Source organism: Haliaeetus leucocephalus, unplaced genomic scaffold, assembly GCF_000737465.1.
Source record: "Haliaeetus leucocephalus isolate CR32 unplaced genomic scaffold, Haliaeetus_leucocephalus-4.0 Scaffold186, whole genome shotgun sequence".
Taxonomy (NCBI): domain Eukaryota; kingdom Metazoa; phylum Chordata; class Aves; order Accipitriformes; family Accipitridae; genus Haliaeetus; species Haliaeetus leucocephalus.
The window spans coordinates 387107-405764 of NW_010972622.1; the positions used below are offsets into that span (position 1 = coordinate 387107).

Below are 18658 nucleotides of genomic sequence, written 5' to 3' on the forward strand. Positions count from 1 at the left end.
CCCCCCCCCACCCTAGGGTGGTGGTGGTGGGGGAACCCCAGCACCCACCTGGCAGCCCCGGCACCAGCCCCATGGGTGCCTCCGGCTGTGGGGAAGGAGTTGGCAGGATGCGTGCGGGGGCCGGTGGGAAGAGGAAAGCGGGCCCTGGCTGGAGGCAGCCCCTGGGGAGGAGGAGGAGGAGGAGGAGGAGGAGGAGGAGGAGGAAGGTGCAGCCCCCACAGCAGGGAGGAGAGCGGGACAGGGTGCCCTGAGTGGGAGCCAGCCCTTGCACCCCCACCCAAAGCCCCAATCCCCCCCCAAAGCGCAGCCGTTTCCCTCCAAATTGAGCTCCCTGCCTCAGTTTCCCCTCCATGCCACAGTCCAACCCGGTGCTGTGCCTCAGTTTCCCCACCTGGGACTGAATTCCGCTGCGCCCCCCTGCGCCGAATCGGCTGTGCTCCCCCGGTCAAACCCCCGCAGATTTCCAGACAACGCCAGCGACTCGTGTTTATTACAAAAAGAAATCATCATTCCCCATTTACAAAGGAACCCCAAAAAACTAACATTTTAATCTAAGTCTTTTTGTACAAAAAAATAGCACTTTGGGAAGAAAAAAAAAACAAAACAAAACCCAAACAAACCCAAAAAACGCGTTTCGGGTGTTATGACATTGGCCACCGGATTTTTAGAAAACAAAACAAAAACCCCGAAAATTAATATATCGCACAGACATGACAAGATCAAACAGTCTTGACAGGGAAAGAGAATTATTGCCAGTGTGGAGGGGCCGGATCCTGCGGGCCCCCCCTGCCAACCCCCCCCCCGCTGCATAGACAACCGGCCCCGGTCCCCCCGAGATTAAGGGGTGATGGTGGATTAAAGCTGGGAGATGGGGAAAGCCTTGGGGACAGCCCCAACACCCCAATTTCTGCCCCCCCAACCCCTTGGCGGGGGGATATAAAAGTCTGGGGGAGGTGGGAGGGGAGTGGGGGCTCGTCCCCAGCCTGTCACCCCCTTATCAAGGCACATTTTTGTGTGTGTGTGTGTCCCCCCGTCCCATCCCAGGAATGGCTGGAGGTGTTTTGGGGGGGGGTGGTGGGGGCTGTGGGGTGCTGCAGAGCCAAAAGGGGGATGATGGGGGCCAGCTGCCCCCGACACTGGGAGCAGCACCAGCAGCACCCCCCCTCCCTGATCCTCTGACCCCCCCCAAAACACAAAGGAGGGCGAGCACCCCGGGCTCCATGCAGAGCCCACCCCGGCTGTCCCCAGGGTCCCCCGGGACCCCGCCGAGGGCCCCCCCTCTCTCCCAGCCGCGTTTCCATAGGAAAATTAAGCTCCATTAGGGATGATGGGGAACGGCACCGGGGCAGGGCGGGGGGGGACACACGACGACACGGGACGCCGCAAAACCCCACGGCAGAGCCTTGGTGAGGTTTTGGGATCTGGGTTTGGCACTTGATTCCCGCTCGGCACGGGGTGGGCTGGGACGGAGCAGAGCCGGCGAGCACGGGGGTCTCGGGGATGGGGGTCTCAGGGACCCCCACGTTACAGGGTGGGGTTAAGGAAAAAAAAAAGAAAATATCAACAATTAAATTAAAAAAAAAAAATTAAATTCCTGTTTTCTACCAATTCTCTGTAGCTTCCAGTATCAAGGGGGGGAGGAGACGGACACGACGCGCTGGGGAACTCATAGTGCTTCACAGATTATTAAAATACAAATGCTTAAAGTTTCCTATATAAAAATATACAAATGCAAAAATATATATCGAGAGAGAGAGAGAGAGAGAGCGGAAAGATCGGCCAGAGGAATCGCCACGCTCACCGCCTCCCTCCCTGCAGAGCTTTTTCTTTTTTTTTTTTTCTTAAAAAAAAAAACCAAGGTAAAAACACCTTCACCCTTCACAGTTTGGCTGGGTTTTGCCACCGATGGTTCAGCCCCAGGGGGGGTCCCTGGTGTGGATTCGGGGGGTTCCCCGGCTCCAGTGAGCCCACCCCACCGTGAGAAGCATCCGAGCATGGATGAACTTGGGGTTCGGTAGAAAATTCAGCCCTAGTAGCTCTCCTGGGGGTGCCCCGGCTGGGGAGCGCTGGTTTAACTCCTCTCCAAAGGCCTTTCCAGCCCACCTGAGCAATTTTGGCAACCTCAGCCCCAAGTCGGCATCTCCCTCCTGGCGGTCCCAGCTCTGCCGAAGCCCACCAGGCAGCCCAGGGCAGAAGGAGGCATCTCTGGGAACAGGGAGCACGGCGGTGGGGATTGCCCCTCTCAGCATCCCAAGAAATTTCCTGGTTATCCTCAGGCAGGGAAAAATAAAATGCTTCTAGAAAATGATATAGCAGAACCCCCCGTGTTTGGGTGGGGAGGGAGGAAGATGCCTTTGGCAGGTGGGATTCTCAGATCTGAGATCAGCGAGCAAAAGCGGGGGCTTCTTGCCTCCATGCTGGCTTTCCCCCCGTGAACAAAGGGGATACACGCGACAAACCTGACCCAGCGCGACCGGGATGCCCCCGTCCGCCTCCACCTCTCCGAACCACTAACATGAGCTCGACCCCCTCTCCAGCTCCGAACTGGGGTTGGTTTCCACATCCCAGGGTTTTTCCTATGACCAACGCTCTGCTCAGCTCTCCTCTAAACTTCCCGGTGGAGCTCTCTCCTCTCCAGCTCAGACCCACTTCGTGCTCATCTCACCCCAAAATTTCTGCTCAAAAACAAGAAGAGATTTCACCGAACGGCTCCCTGCAGCCTTCAAGGGGGTGGTTGGGATCCACATCCCACCGCTGCCTTGTTTCGGGGACGAAATAAAGCTGCCCCGTGCACTCTGCGTCACCCTGAGATGAAATCCCCCCTGGTATCGGGGGGACGGTGCTGGGCCCCCCCCCCCCAGCTCCTTCCTGCGGCGGGCAGGGGAGCCCCTGCCTGTTTACTGCCGGAGGGGAAAGGGCAGATATTGTCTGGACTGGAGCAGGAAGAGGAGGGTGTGGGAGGAAGAACGGAAGAAGACAGCCATCCTGGTCCTCCCGGGGTGGGAAAAGCCAGGTATTGGAAAACCAAAAGGGTTTTCCCCAAACTGTCCCCATTTCACACACCCTTTTTTTTTCTTTTAGGAGGAAGCACAAGGAGCCACCTCCAGCAGCATCACAGCAAGACCCACGAGGAGACAGCCCCATCCCGTGTCCCTTCGATGCTTCACCCTCGCTGCTGGGACCTCATCGGGGTAGAAAAGTGCCGTCTCCCGCCGACCAGCTCTGGAGGTGCTGATTTTTCAGGATTATTATTATTCTCGAGACCAATGGCGGCCAAAAAAAAATAGGTATTTTCCCCGAGGAGGACCTCCTGAGCCATCTCCCACCGTACCCCAATGCACCAGGTCCCAGACCCTCTGCTAAATAGCTCGAGTGAACCTGCACGAAACCTTTTACAAATCGATTCCACATGTAGAGTCACCGCTCCGCCCGCCAGAGCGAGGATTAGAAAAGCTGGAAGAAAAGGATCTTCGCGAAGAAGATCGCTGGAAAATAAAGATCAAAAAGTCCAGTGAAGGGCAGGGAGACGGCAGCTGTTTTTACAAGGGGGAGAAAAAAAAAACAAAAGCAAAACCTCACCCAAATAATTACAAAGAAATTAAAGAACAACCTAAAAGCAAAGCATATGAAAAAGACCAGGGGGTCGGGGTGTTTCCTTTTTTTTTTTAAGATTACAATTTAAAATGTAATATAAGGTCTGAAGGACAGCTCGGGCACTGTCCGAACTGCCCCAGAGGGTCAACCTGTCCCAAGATAAGGCATCAAAGAGACCAAACCATGGTCGCAGCAAAATCTCTCCTCTCTCAAACGAACACATTTTATATTTTTATATATATAATAATAATATAGAATCTTTTTTTCTTTTTTTTTCCTTTTTTTTTTTTTTTGGTTTTTTTGGTGTTTTTTTTTTCCTAAAAAGTATTTCAAGAATCATATACTTTTACCAAGGCATGATGGCGTCGAAGGCTAGCTACGGAGGGGCAGACGGATCTCAGGGAGGGAGTGGAGGGAGAGGGGGAAAAAAAAAAAAAAAAATAAGGTCAAGCCGAAATTAAAAAATATATATATAGCTCTGGCCTTCGTGTGTGGTCACCGGGCCCCGGAGGTCAGACAGCTCAAGGAGGGCTGCGATCCCAGGTAAGAGGAGCTGGGCTTTAGTGCTGGAGGGTGACAAGGGACGTCGCCCTCACGGTGAAAATAGCTCCCGGCTCTGTCTCTGCTCGCCTCTCGGCCCCGTGCCGCCCGGCGCCGCCGTGTCGCCCACCGGTGCCCGCGTCCCGCTTCGCCCTCAGAACCCATTGCCGCTGATGTTGATGGACTGGAGGTCGGCCACCTGCATCACGTTGATGCCGCTGCTGGCCAGGCGGGCGATGCCCTCAGGGCAGATGGCTTCCATGGCCACCATGTTGGTGGCGATGAGGGCCGAGGGGGTGGCCCCGCCGTTACCCTCTGCTGAGGCCCCCGTGTCCATGGGGACGGCGGAGACGTTCATGGCCACGTTGTTGGCCGCACCTCCCTTCTTGTTCTGGTGGGTCTTGATGTGCTTGGAGAGGTGGTCGCTCCGCATGAAGCGTTTGGGGCACTCCGGGCAGGCAAATTTCTTCTCCCCTGGAAGAAAGGGGGGAGAGAGGGGTGAGGCGGAGGCTGGGCCGGTCCCTGTCCCCCCCGCCAAGCCCAGCAAGAAGGTGATGGACCCCAGGGGAAGCAGCATCCTGAGCCCTACCAGTGTGCGTGCGCTTGTGTCGCTGCAGCTCATCGCTCCGGGTGAAACGCTTCCCGCAGAGGATCCAGGTGCAGACGAAGGGTCGCTCCCCAGTGTGCCACCGCAGGTGAGCCCGGAGGTGAGAGGTTTTGCCGTACACCTTCCCGCAGCCCGGGATGTGGCAGATGTGTTGCTTTTTTTTCCCTGGATCCCCAGAGCTCCTGAAAGAGTCCAAGGGAAAGGAGTTAAAACAACCCTGAAAGCTCCAGATGACTGAAGGGAGAATGGGGCCAAACGAGGCACTTTGGGGGTTGCAGCCTGCTCCCAGGGATTCGAAGGTTGCTCGGGCAGCCCAGCATTGCTGGATCCATGGCAGAACAGCCTTACCTTCCCTCGCTGTCTTTGCAGTAGGGGCAGGTACATGCTTCCCTCCGCACTTTCCGTCCTTGCTGGGGCTGCGGGTCTGGGCTGGTCTCTCCTTCCTCCACAGCCGCGTTCTCGTCTCCCAGACCGTCTCCGCTCGTGCCGTGAAGACCCAGCTGAGCACCGTGGTCACCTGGAAGAAAACACAGGAGGTTACTACGGGTTCTTCGTCAGCAAAGCCCCAAGCAGTAGGAGGGATGTAAGAGGGGCTTTCCCTGGCCTTTCCCCATGGCAGCTGCAAAGCTGGGAGGGTCTCAGCTTGATTGAACCATAGGAAGTTATTAATTCCAGCCTTCTCCCTCAACTTTCCACAAGCTCCTGTGTTTTCAAGCCCTGACAATCCCCCACCGAGCTTTCCCTAAAGCCCTGGGGCTCTCCCTGCCCTCCACAGCACCCAGCAAAGCAGGGGGGTCCCCCCAGCTCCCCCACATCGCCCCACATTTTGGTCCATGCCCTCCAGTTTGCGACCAGAAGAGAGGCAAGAGCCACATCTCTCAGGAAAAACAGCCCTCTACGTCACTCCAGCCACCTGCCAACTATTTCAGCTATTTCAGCTAACCTAGCACAGAAAACAGAGCAAAAATGTAAACCAAGCAGCCGGTTCAGACGTAAGCCGGCTGGCTTGCATCAGTGTCAGTGATAAAGCAAGCATCAAAACATCGCCAAGGGAAACCCAGGCTTCTCCGAATCATGCCGTGCTACTGACCCCACTGAGGTCCCTTCCCCCCACCTTGTTTTTTTGGGCTGAAAGAGGCAGTTTTCCCTTTTCAAACATCTCCCCAGCTTAAACCTGATGAAAGCAACAATCCAGGAGCAAATCTACAGAGCAGATGCGAACCCTCCTGCCATTCCCCCCTCCAAAAAAGGCAGCGATAAATAAAGCAGGCTGAAAGACCATAGTCTTCAGCAGCATCCATCAGCGAAGATATTATCAGCACGCGCTCACTGGTTAATTACTGCGATTACAGAAAGGGATATATATATAAACTTGAAAAATCATCTGGCGCTGCTCGCAGAGCGAGATCCCTCCCCTCTCTCGAGGAGCAATTCCCAATTATAAAAGCCATAGGAACCGCAGGGTAGTGCTGACGAGCTCCCAAATGCAGACAAACATAAACCATTCGTAACGGGGGGGGTTGAGGGCTAGGAAGTTTTTAAGCCTATCAGTTTTCATTGCCATTTTATTGCTCTATGCTTATGCTGTCATCTAATTGCTTCTCCAATAACCTCATCTACACTTCACAAGTGTTTTATTTCCCTTCAAGCTCCGCTGCTTGATTATTTTCATGCTGAAAAGACAGAGCGGGCGCAGAGACAGCAGGCTGAGTAATCTCTTTTCAGCTGCAATTAACATATGCCAATAGGTCTAACGGCAGATTTAGAGCCGAGACGCTTCCGCCGGACAGGCGGCAGCATCCTTGGCTGGCTACGGGCTGTGATTCGTGCCCAAAATTCACCTTCTTCCTACCAACTTCCTCGCAAGCAGGCAGCCAAGGTTGAGATCACTGCCTGAACAGGGTGGTGGTCGAACATGGGGCTGAGATAAAACACACGTGGGTGCAAACACACACACATGCGCTTGTCCCCAAGAGCAAATAACACTGCGCTCTGCTGCTGTTTCCAGAGATCCTCTCCCACTGCCGGGAAATGAGGCTGCGTCGGGTGAATATTCTCCAAAAACACCCATCTGGGGGCTTTCCTGATGCCGTTTATCAGCAGCTGCCTGGCTGGGTCCAGCGAGGATGAGTTAACGGGAAGGACCATGCCAGCCAGTCCTGCCAAAGGCTGATGGGGAGGTCAGGATGCAAGGGACATAGTGGTGCCCTGGGGGATGCTGGTTCACTCACTCCATCTCCTCTTCCCAGTGCCCGGAAGCTGCTTCTTAAATAGGGAGCACAAACGTCGCAAAGCTGCCGTTTCCAAAGCCAGCACTCCCCAAAAAACAGCCCATGGTCCTGCTGCTGGTGTCCCCTGTGTCACAACAGGTCTGCAGGAATGAAGGCCACCTCCCCAGCATGGGGACCGAGATGCTGCCACTGGCAGTGGTACCACAGGAGGCTAGCACAGCCTTTTGAGAAGCCCTGCTGGGACAAGTACCTTCAGCAAAGCAGTGAAATTCACTTTAAAAACCTGGTTTTCCATGTAACAACTTCTAGGCAGGAGGCAGCATCCACAGGAGAGGTGCTGGCACTGAAGAAGGATAAACTTCAAACTTATGTCGGCCCGAAACGTCCATTAGCTGCATGCTGGGCTCTCTTCCTGCGGCCGGGAGGGAGTTTCACAACACAGAGACAGCGAGGGGGGAATGACGAAGAGTTTCTGGCAGCCGGCAGCCTTCCCCTGGTCCCGTGGCTTTGCTGTTACCAGCAGGTGTCAGTGGTGCCCTGGCAAAGCTCAGCGGAGGAGCCAGGGCAGGAGCCCATGCTCAGGAAAGGACAAAAACCACCATGAATAGATGGCTACTTGGGGCACCAGCCAGCTCACGGTGGCGATGCCCAACAGCTCTGTGGCGGCATTGCCAATGATCTGCATGGCTGGTGGGTGATTTATGTGCGCAGCTGGGCTGTGCTCCACATCTGGGCTTCCTCTGGCGAGAGGAACAGCTTCGATTTCACTCCTCCAGGCTGCAGCAGCATCAATAGGAGCTTTGCTCCCCATGCAGGAGCATGCAGACAGGGAGGCTTGAAATTAGGGCTGGCTGCTCTGCCCCGCCAAGTCTGCAGGGGTCCAGATTTTCTGGGAGAGGGCAGTGCTGAGCAAGCCCTTTGCCGTTGAGGACTAAGACACTCAGAGCATCAAAGCGACAACCAGGAGAAGGGTGGCAATCAAGGAAACGAAGCCTGACTCATCCACTTGCCCCGTCCCTACTTACGTCACACCAGGCCCAGTTTGTCTGCAGGGGGATGAGGCACACGCTGCCATCTAAGCAGAAGCCAGGATGTCACCCATGTCATCCGTGGTACGGCGAGGGGCTGTGCTAACGTGTCTGAACCCCAACACTGCGTGTTAAAGGACGGTGCTGGCCCCAAAGACCATATAATCCTGCAGACGGTCCCCTCCAGTCTGCACCAGGGCAGGAGGAAACACTTGGCTGAATCACAGCCAAAAGATGCTGGAAATAACACCCATGACCGACACACTCAGACCAGTTCGGCCCCGGGATGGGGCTCCTGCATGGTGGTAGCATTAATAACTGCAATGGCAGTGGTTGTGTCTGCCCTCACACCGGGACATCAAGGTGGAGAGGAATATTGTTGGCCATCGAGTGACAGCGACCAGGCCAGGTTTGGCTGTTGAACACCACCACCGGGCAGGAGGAAGGAAATTGTCCCTCCAAAGGGGACACAATTTTGAGCCCCACTCAGAAATCTTGGCTGGGCCCTCCCATACCTCATCAGCAACATTCCTGTGCTCCCCGCAAAGTTTAGCAATTTTAGGACAAAACCTTTTCAGCCCCGTCCCCCCCAGCTCTTGCAACATATGTTTACAGTCTAAAACCAGCATGGAGGGAACCAGGGAGGGGTTTTTTTTTTTAAGCTTTATAAGCCAACGACAACAGCTTGCATTACAGCGACAGATTAGAGATTTCCCTGTCGCGTATGTGCTATCTGGGGAGAGCTGTTGTAAAAAGGAAGGAGAAGACACACGCGCTCTCCCCAAAATACGCTTGGGAGGGGGAGAATCCAGCCCTGATGTCTTGGAATGGCTTCAATCTTCAAACATGCAAAAGCCTACGCAGCATTTTATAGTCTGTTGGCATGTCATATGGAGGGGAAAAAACCCAAATCCTCCTTCTGGTAATCTATGGCTCGCATCTAATTAAGGTATAAATAAATTACGGCAAGAGAAGACAGATCTTGTACATACACGCTTCATTCTTCACATATCAGGACGCGCAGAAGTCTCCAGAATATTGCAGTTTCAGGAGAAAGCTTGGTGGAGAGAAACCAGCTGGATAATTTATGTTTATTATCTCTGCTAATATAGATTACTTCTAAGACTAAAGCTTTCATGGAGGCTGCCAAGCCCCTGGTCCATGCTCAGGTCATCGAAGTCCTGAAAAAAATGTATTAATAGAGCAAGGAGGGGGGTATAATCCTTGGAAAACCCTGGGGAGTAAAGCGGGACTTGCCTGTGAGGACAGGCAACAGGAGCTGACCCTGCTTTGCTGCGCCTGGCTCCTGTACTCGACCTGTCTTTGCCTGATGGAGCCCCTCCTCGACCAGCATGGGATGGGGCTACCGACCGCCAAGACCCCCCCCAGAAGAGGGGTAGTCATTTGCTGGTCTCACACTAAAAAGACCAAAGCACCCAAGTCTTGGCTCACGACTTCTCTCAAGACAAGGTGTTTCTTGTCTTCTAACTGCCCGTCAGAGGGAAAATGCTTCGGTTTAGTCGTTTTATTTAGCAAACTAAAACGAGGTGAGAAATGCCCTGTGGATAGAAGAGAGGAGCATTTTTAGATCCACCCCAGCTGACCTTAGGAGAGGGGAAACAGACTTGATGTTCATTTTTAGGGAGGATCTGGAAAAAAAAAAAAAAAAAAAAGGTTTCTTGTGCAAACTCTGCAACATTGGCAGCTGCAACTCCACAGAGGCAGGAGAGGAAGAGGGGGGTAAGTCGTCACCACACAGAGCAGGGCACGCACGACAAACCAATGTCAGCTTCCAGACACAGTGAAAAGAGGCAAGAGGAAGTTCCAAGGCAAAAAGAAAGGGCAGCAAAACCCAGCAGCACGCAGCCCCGAGGCTCCCTGAACCTCTCGGCACATCTCCACTCATGGCGGACGACAGACGGCAGGCACGAGCCTGAAAAAAAACCCCATATCAAACCTTTCCAGCTGACAACTCAAGTTCTCACCGTTTCCTCCTCTTTTTTTTGGCAGAGTCTGAAAGCCCAGGGTGACAGCGACCAGCGTTGCCTCGCCAGTGCTTGCTGCTCTCCCCAAAACACACCACCACGCTCTACTCTAGACAGATCAAAGACAATTAAGCTGCACTTGCTACACAAAGGAACAAAGTAGGTTTTGTAATGCCGTCCCCTTGATTTTTATCTTGTTTGATTTCCTCACTAATTTGCAAAATGAGTTAATCTGCAGTAGGAAGTCATTCATGTAAATTAGCCAAGCTCTCGCTTAGTAATTCTTCGGAGTTATGGACAGTGGAGCGGGGAATACACGGTGCCCGGCTGCGTAAGATGGTGCAGTTTTGAAGTCAGACTGCAGCACATTGAGTAATCGTGTCTTAATCTGGAGTTTAATGACTTGAAAAGCCACACGTCAAGTTGGGCGATATCCTTTAATTGTTGGAGGTTTCTGTGCGTCACAATAAATTACACTTCCTTTGGAGAAGAAATAAATAGTGACAGAGCTGTTGGGTCAAGAGCGAGGTGGGCTGCAAGAGGAGCCAGAGCTGCGTCTGCCCAGCCTGGTGACACACAGGCAGAGGTAGAGGTGAGCTCGGAAGTCACCTTGTCCAATTTGCAAAATCCCTGACATCCCCCCGCCCCTCCCCTGGACTTGCTAAATACCTTTGTCGCACTGGAAACTGAAACGCAGGTCTCCTTTGCCCTTTTAATTCCAGTCTGGATTGCCGCAAAACTGTGATGAAGCCTCTAGCCCTGCCAAAGCCTTCACTGGGGTGGCCCTGCCAGGGCAAATCAGACCACTAGCAACCAGCAGCCGCGGCAGCCAGAGCACCCTCACCCTGTAGCATAGGCAGATCCTACCAAACCATGCCAAAAAAGAAATCAGGTTAGTTAAAAAGAGAAGTCCCTGATGATGCTTGAGGAGCATGGAAGGAGGAAAATGCCCAGCTGAGACAGGGAAGGGCAATCCCCATGACCAGTGAGGAGGAGGAGGGCTGTGGCCTGAGCCCAGCCCAAAGCACACCCAGGAGATGGGGAAATCCCCGCCGGCATCTCTCACCGCACCTGAACCTCTGTATTCCTCTCGTCCACTGCAGTCAAGGGTGGATGGTTTTTCCAAGCCACAAAGCCCATGTTTTTAATCACGCCCCTCTGCAGAGAGGGGGAATTTGTGCCCACATCACTCACGGTATCTAACCTAGACGTACTGCGTGGGGATGGGGTGATGGCTGGACGGCATGAGCCTCTCTGAAGTGGGAGCTAGTGCTCTGAGAGCCAACGCTCTGGAAAGGAGCTACGCTGAAACTACCCCTAGTCCTCAGGGGCCAGGATCCAGGTCCTGCGAAGGTGTGATAAAGACCACGCTTCTCGGTGAGGAGGCAGCAAGGCTGAGGTCGGCACAGATAAAAGGAAGGCGAAGATTAGGGCCCGGCGAGACGGTCCGGAGCCGGGCAAGGAAGCTCTTCCATGAGGAGTCACGGGGTGCGCGGCACCCAACCAGTCCAACCAGCATGGCTGCCAACCTGCTCGCATTCCCGGACAGCTGAGCCCCGGCCTCAAGAAGAAGGAGGAGGAGCAGGGCTGCCCCACAGAGCCCCAGACCCACGGCAACTCTGTGCAGGGCACAACCTCACCCGGACAAACCTGCGCTGCAGTAACACAGGCTCTGTATTGGGATCACTCCCTTTTCCCAAGCAGACCCTGCAATCTCTTGGGGTTTGTGTAATTTCTTCAGTAAATCACCCTCTTTATCATGGCAAGGAGAGAGGTCAGCCAAGGAAGTCGGGAGGGTATTTAAAGTCCAGCCCAGCTAGAGTTTAGAGAAGGAAATTTCACAATATAATTCTTTTCTGACGTGATGTCATGGGCGTAATGAAACAAACAATTAAAGCACGTTAAGGAGAGATCCTGTCAGGGCTTGCTGGCCCGAGATTGATTTCAATTTTCCCCTCCCCTCTGCAGACGATGCCATGTGGATGTCTCATCAAGGCCCTGCTACAAAGCTTCCCTTAAAAACAGAAAATAGGAGACAATCAGGTCTTTGTGTCAGTGCCCCGACGGCTGAGAAGAGCCCTGTAAGAACGAAGTCACAGCAGAGAGCTGGGGATGCATTTGGTAAACAGATTTCAAAGGGTTACTTCCCCCATGAAGGCTTTTTTTTTTCTTTCAGAAGGATGTCCTTGCTACGTCCCACTGCTCGATTTGACCACAAGCCTCCGTCCAAATGATAGACGGAGCCCCAAAAGGGAGCTCATCCCAGCAAAACACCCCTAGGCAGGGGCATGGCTGGGGGCTGCCCAGTCGCACCAGTGCTCCGGGCACCCTCCCAGCTCCATCCTCCCCAGCAATAAAACATCCTTCAGCACTCACAAAACAAGGACCTCAGATGAGGGGTTTAACTGCAGCACTGACCTAATGGGAAGCCACCGCTGGACGCCTGTTTACCCAGCACATACCTCAGCCAGGCAGGGCTCTCTATCTCCCAGGCATGGAGCTCTACGCAGCAGGATTCTGCCAGGGACAGGTACGTGGGGCAGAGCCACTTCACTGGCAAAACTATGCGGACACGGAGCTAAAAAAAGTCCCTCTCCTCCTCCCTAAAGCTCGGTCAGAAGGGGAAGAGAAACCCCGACGTCGCAAACTTCTCAAAATCACCCCAACCCCACTTGCCACAAAGCCTCCGCACGAAGGCGCCTTGTGCAGGACATCCCCTCCACAAGCACCCCAAAACGTCTTTCCTTCATCCCGCAGGCAGTCCTGCTGCCCACTCATGTGGGAAGCAGTGGCACCCAAACCCACGTGCGGGTTTTTGGGGCAATGCCAGCCAAGGAAATCCCCTCCCCGGCTCAGTAGCTGCCTTCCCCTCGAAGCAGAGCCGGCTGCAAGGCCTGTTTGCCCACATACCAGCCCATTACAGTCACAGACCTTCTCATGCCTCTGCCACCGGGCTAATTCACAGCCCATCTAACACCGAGGAGGAGGCAGCCTGCAAACCACCTAATTAATATAAACACAGGCTGAGTTACACTTGCACAGAGCTCAGGGCTCTACCTCATGCCCAGGAGCAAAAATCTGATTTTTAAAGACCTTTTCAGGTGTCATTTTCTCCAGGGGGATCTCTCCCCTTCCTGCTTTGCAGAAAGAAAAGCGAAAAGCAGAAATCTCATCAGCGACTTGCCCCCAGCCCTAACAGGGGGCTGAAAGCCACAGCCCAGAGGAGTCCCCCTGCCCACGGATCGGAGCAGGGTTCAAGAGAGGAGACATGTGCTTCCCCCAGCCCAGCAGCAGCCATGCCAGGACACCAGAGTGGCTGTCAGCCCCAAAGGAAGCTGAGCTGAGTGAGCTCTTCGAAGTAGCTCAGCTAAGGCAGACATGCAGCTAAGTGGTAGGAAACGTGGCAGCTGCAAACCCAGGAGGCAGCTGGGGTGCACGCTCAGCTACCAAAACCCTTCGCCATGCACCCCCTTCTCCCTGCCACACCGTCACACAGGGCAAAACCCAAGGGGACGGGAAGACCGGCTGCGAATCTCCCCTCCCAAGCAAACCTGGGGTTTATTTTCCATTCACCTCCATCGGAAGCAGAGGAGCTTTCTCTGCTACAAAAAACTCTCCCAACTCTTAGTCTCGAGCAGAAAGCAAGTGCAGAACGTTCCAGCACACGTGGCACGTGCTCACACAGCTGCCGGCAGCTGAAGGGGAGGCTCCTCATGGAAAACATTCAGCAATTTGGACAACAGGCAGATTCGGTAACAAACTGTTCCCTTAACTTGCCATCAGAGAGCTCGGACCCGGAGCAATCTGCGTTCACAGGCCCCAAACACGGCAGAAGATGGCCCAGCTATGAGGCCACGGTGTGGCTGGAGACGATGCACCCAGTGCAAGGTCTGGGGCAGGGGGACTCAGCACCCACCTGAGAGGGGCTGTTTGCAGGTGGCAGGGGGACAAACAGACCCATCACCACATCTGACGGACCCAGCTAGAGAAAAGGTCCTCCAGCCTGGAGTTAAGCCCCGCAAATTGTGTGAATGGATCAGTGCCAGGAAGCTTTCTGTCCCAGCCGCAGCCTCTGCAATCTCGTCCTAGGAGCCTAACTGATAGTCCCATTGAGTTGGGGGCTCAGTGGGACCCTGCAAACCCTTTGAAACCTGAACCCTGCTCTGGTTTTTCAAACGTAACAACATCACAGTGCCATCTGAACGTCACATCCTCGGACCTAAGAAGAGCGAGGCCCTTGGCCGTGGTTCTCAGTGCAGCCACCAGCGTTGGACAGTGAATTCATCACTGCGGATCAAGAGCTAAACACGCTGCTGAGCTAAAAAAAAAAAAAAGAGGAGGAGGAGGAGGCGGTGGCTCCCCAGCGTGAGCGTGTTGGGTGGGTGGTCTCTGGAACGTTCCTCCCTGCCCCACCTCCGAGGGCAGAGCCAGGCACAAATACAGGAACTACGAGTTGCCCATGCGTTTCTCCAGCGCCTTCAAAACAAGAAACAAGCACGCCTCCACGCAAGCGGCCCCACCAGGCTGCAGGGCGAGGGGATCGTGCTGAACCCGGGCAGGCGAAGACAAAAGGGACCCTTCACCACCTGCATTTCCACGTATAAAAGAGGTGATGTGCCGCCAGCTCCCCTCTGGGTGCAAAAACAAGCGTGCTCTAGCACAAGCGGGTGTCTCTGCTCAGGGAAATCCAAGGATCAGGCTAATCCCGACTGCGGTGCAGTCTGTAATAAACCCGCGGACGCCTGCAAGCCAAGCTGCTGTAGCAACAGCCCAAAATAATGCTGCAAAACAACTCCGGGAGAGCAACCGCCTCTTCTCGCGAGAAGGAAGCACGAGTCAGATTGAGCAACATTTTTTGCTGCCTCTCAGCTGTGACTAAATCTAGCAACTGCCTTTTTAGCCAGAGCCAGAACAAAAAAAATAAAAGAAAAACACTGGAAAAGCAAGCAGAGCTCCTTTTCAGCACCGATTTCTTCCGCGGCAGGAGCCTACGGCCCCCTCGTACAGGCAGGCAAGGCATTTCCAAGGGGAAACCAAGCAGCCTGAAGCTCACACACCATGTCCACACACACGCCCCCAGGCTGGTGGGAGGTTTTCGGAGATGACGGGACTGATCCAGGGGGAACTGAGCAGGGTGTCCTGCGCCAACCGTGAACACAGGGCTGTCTCGACCACGATGAGATCACAGCGTCCCACACCAGCACCCAACTTTAGGCTAAATATACACTTAAAGAGCCCGTTCTTTTGCCCCTGCAAGGAAATTCCCCCAGGGCTTTTTGTTTGTTTGTTTTCTAGGGGGAGGGCAGGGGGACTTAAGTTATTCCTGAGTTTTATAAGGCCGTGACTCTTTCTGTGGGCTCCCGCAAGCTGAGGAGCTGAGCTGGGCTTGGGTCCATGCCCCAGCCCGAGCCCCCCTGCCACGGCCATCAGGGCAGGACAGCAGCCTCGCACAAAACCAGGCTTCACCCTTAGCACTGCACGCAGCGTCCCCCTTCTCCTCTGCCTCTCCTCCCCGCACATCTCCCTCCTTCCCCATTCACAGCCATCTCCTCTGTTTCTTTTCATGCAATCAGCCGCCCAAGAGTTACTAGATCAGAAACTCTCCAAAATTAGTTTCATTGTCTTCCGGCGATCGGCAGAGGCTTAACACTTCCTTCCCAGAGCCAGCATAAGCAGCAGCCCGCTTGCCAACTCTGTTTGGCATCCATCACACCCAGCTCCAGCCCTGGCATGGCTGTGCCAGCGCCCTGAACCCCACAGAGTCCAGACCGTGCATGGATCTGGCTGCACGCAGCCAGGCAACATCGTTTCGCCTTTGATTTCCTCTGCCTGGCTACAGAAAAGGAACCAAGACAAAACAACTTACCGGCAGTGTTTGCTATGGCCAGCGGCAGCCCTTGCAGCTGATGCACCTGGATCCCAGACGCTCCCAAGGCACTGAGGTTAATAGTCTGGAGGCCTGGCATGGAGGAGAGCTGGGCAGCGTTGACCGTGACAGTGCCGCTGGGGAGGGAGGCGATGGGGGTAAGCGTGGTGCTGGTGCTGCCCGTCTGCCCCAGTGACACTCCCTGCATGGGGGCCAAGGTGATTGTCTGGGCCTGGGGGTTTTGAACCTGAAGGTTTTGGAGCTGGATGGTCTGCCAGCTCACCTGCCCGTTGGGACCCACCGTGGGCGTTCGGATGATGATGGGCCCAGAGTTGGGGACAGCCTGGAGCTGCAGGTTCTGCAAGGCGTCTTGGGAGATGGCTTGAGTGGCAAAGGTCTGGCCAGAGAGCGGGGTGGTCTGGAGGGCTTGGATTGTTTGCCCTCCTTGGACTAGCTGTGGCTGGATCAGGATCTGCTGCTGCTGTTGTGATTGCTGGCTTTGATCCCCCTCTTTCTGCTGCCCCGGCTGCAAAGCCACCCCAGAAACTGGGCTCTGCAGTGAGTCCGAGCTCTGGACGCTGCTGACTCTCTGGGGTGTCTGCGCCTGGACGTTGGTTCCCACCGTTGCGCTGGTGGAAAAATTCATGATGCCCATGTTACTGGTGGTGGTGGTGGTGGAATAGCTGTTGGCGTTGGTAAAAAAGGCGCCAGAACTAGCATGAGACGTGGCCGTGTTGGTGGAACTGATGGCAGCGCCCGAGGTAGCTGGCTGGGAGCTGCTGTCCGGAGAGCCGGAGCTGCTCAACGTGACCGTCTGAGAGGTGGGAGCCAGGCTGGCGGCCACGCTGTTGACGGGCAGCAAGGTGATGTTGCCGTTCAGAGCCACGGGGACGTTGGCCACATACTGGGTTTGCCCTGAGAGGGTGTTGTTGGTCAAGCCCACGCCCTGGATGGGGACAGCCTGCTGCAGCAGGTTTGGCATGGCGATGAGGTTACTCGTCCCCGCTCGGCTCGTTATGATCTGCTGGTTTGTGCCGGGGATGATCTGGAGCTGACCAGAGGCATCCTGCTGCACGTTGACTTGGGCAGGGGTGGTGGCAAACTGGAGCTGCTGCCCATCGATGGTTTGGAATTGGGGAATGACCTGGTACTGGATATTTGGGATAACTCCTGGCAGGCCTGTGAGCACCTGCTGGTTCTGCAGGCTGGAAGTGGTCGTGACCACGTACTGCCCCGCACTCACGGGCCGGCTTTTGGAGGCATCTCCGCCGTTGCTGCCATTGCTGCCCTGTTCTTTGGAGGCCGTCGGCGTGCTGGAGCCAGCAGAAATGATTTGCCAGCCGTTGGCGGACTGGGCTATCTGAGCGGCGGCGGCTGTGAGGTCCAGCTCGCCACTCCCGCCTTGCTGGCCCTGGGAGCTGTTGGAGTTCTCATTGGGAGACTCGATCCTGCTGCAGGTGGCTGCCAGCAGAGCCAGCGGGGAAGGCTGTGATTCCTGGGAAGAAAAGGAGGAGTTAATGCAGGAGGCGGCCCGATGGGCAGGCCAAAAATTAAAAAAAGGGGGGGGGGGGATGAAAAGAGCAAACAGGGAGGAGCATGCTTGGAAAAGATAAACACTCCTTCCTGAGAAAACACACCCACAGCCGGAAAAATACAACTGCCAGACACAGGGCTGTCAGGCCGGGACAGACTGAACCCACAGGGAAAAACCCTCTGGGCGGGAGGAAAGGGCAGGGAGTCTACATGTAAAAGGCACGGAGAGATGTCTCCTCCACCCCAAAGTGGGTGAACCTCCCCACAGGAGAACAGAACAGCTCCCGGGAAGTACAGTCATTTCTGGGCACCCCAACCTGGAGAAAGGCCAGTCAGGGCTGTGGTGTTTACTGGGAGCAGGGGAACTGTCATGTTTTCGAGGGCACCGTGCAGAGCTGGGGGAGGAGGGGAAGCCACGGGCGCTGCGGGTCGGCGCTCTGGCAGGGCATTTGGCAGCATTGACGATCCCCCGGCGCACTCTCGCCCTTTTCCTCTCCCTCGGGAGAGGAACCGGTGTAACGCTCGGCTGGGCCAAACAAACACCTCAGCCCGGCCCTGGACTTTGCCACGGGGACGGCGAGTTCCCCAGGGCGAGTGGAGCCAGGAGGCCGCCGGCTTGGGGCTGTTCCTCCCTTGTCACACTCACCTGGCCCTCCCCACTGCCTGCACTGCTGTTACTGCTGGCATCTCCTTCGCCCTTCTCGGGCTTCACTGTCGCCATCTCCTCGGGACTCTCTTGGTCTGCGCGGGCGGGAAACGACAGCAGGAGTTAAAGACATTTCTGGGCAGGAGAGGGGGATCAGGAGCGCGAGGGCACACGGGGATTCAAGGGCAGGGAATGCAGAAGGGCTGGGCAGAAACGGGGGCGGGGGGGACGGCCCGCTGGCAAGCACTCTGGGGGGCCCGTGTGCTCCTTGGGCACTGGCGCGAAGGGGCTGGGAACCGGAGGGAGCTGCCAAAGGGGAGCTGGCAGCGGGACAGGCGGAGGAGGACCCGGCCCGGCTCCAGGCCCCAGCTCCTCCCCACCCGCTCGGGACACTCCCTGGCCCCCGTCGAGGTCCTCCCCGGGCCTCCCCTTTCCCTTCCCCGCTGGCCTAGGAGCACACCTCCCGCCCTGGCCCTCCGTGGATCCACCCCGGCAGCCCTTTCCCTGCCCTGCCCACGGATTCCCCGCCGCGGATCCAGCCCACGGGGCTCCCCGGGGATCCCCTGGCCGGGACTCCCCTGTCTGTCCTCCCAGTGACCCCACAGCACGGGGGTCCCCGCTCCCCTCC

General features: G+C 55.5%; 1 protein-coding gene across 1 annotated transcript; it reads right to left on the reverse strand.

The window, feature by feature from the left end:
* Positions 1-1844: 1844 nt before the first annotated feature.
* Positions 1845-18652, reverse strand: SP1 (Sp1 transcription factor). The gene is made up of 5 exons (XM_010565086.1): positions 18031-18652; positions 15852-17346; positions 5090-5258; positions 4724-4923; positions 1845-4608 (listed from the first exon to the last, which is right to left on the reverse strand). Exons 1-5 carry the CDS (start codon positions 18103-18105, stop codon positions 4289-4291), a joined length of 2259 nt encoding a protein of 752 aa, XP_010563388.1. The 5' UTR covers positions 18106-18652; the 3' UTR covers positions 1845-4288.
* Between the last annotated feature and the right edge of the window lie 6 nt (positions 18653-18658).

Bases quoted from the DNA above. Each gene is read 5' to 3' on its own strand.
- SP1 (XM_010565086.1), bottom strand. From the start codon at position 18,105: ATGGCGACAGTGAAGCCCGAGAAGGGCGAAGGAGATGCCAGCAGTAAC. The intron at 17,347-18,030 runs GTGAGTGTGACA...TTTTCTTCCCAG, and splicing joins CAGGCAGTGGGGAGGGCCAG to GAATCACAGCCTTCCCCGCT. The intron at 4,609-4,723 runs GTAGGGCTCAGG...CCTTTCTTCCAG, and splicing joins ACACAAGCGCACGCACACTG to GGGAGAAGAAATTTGCCTGC.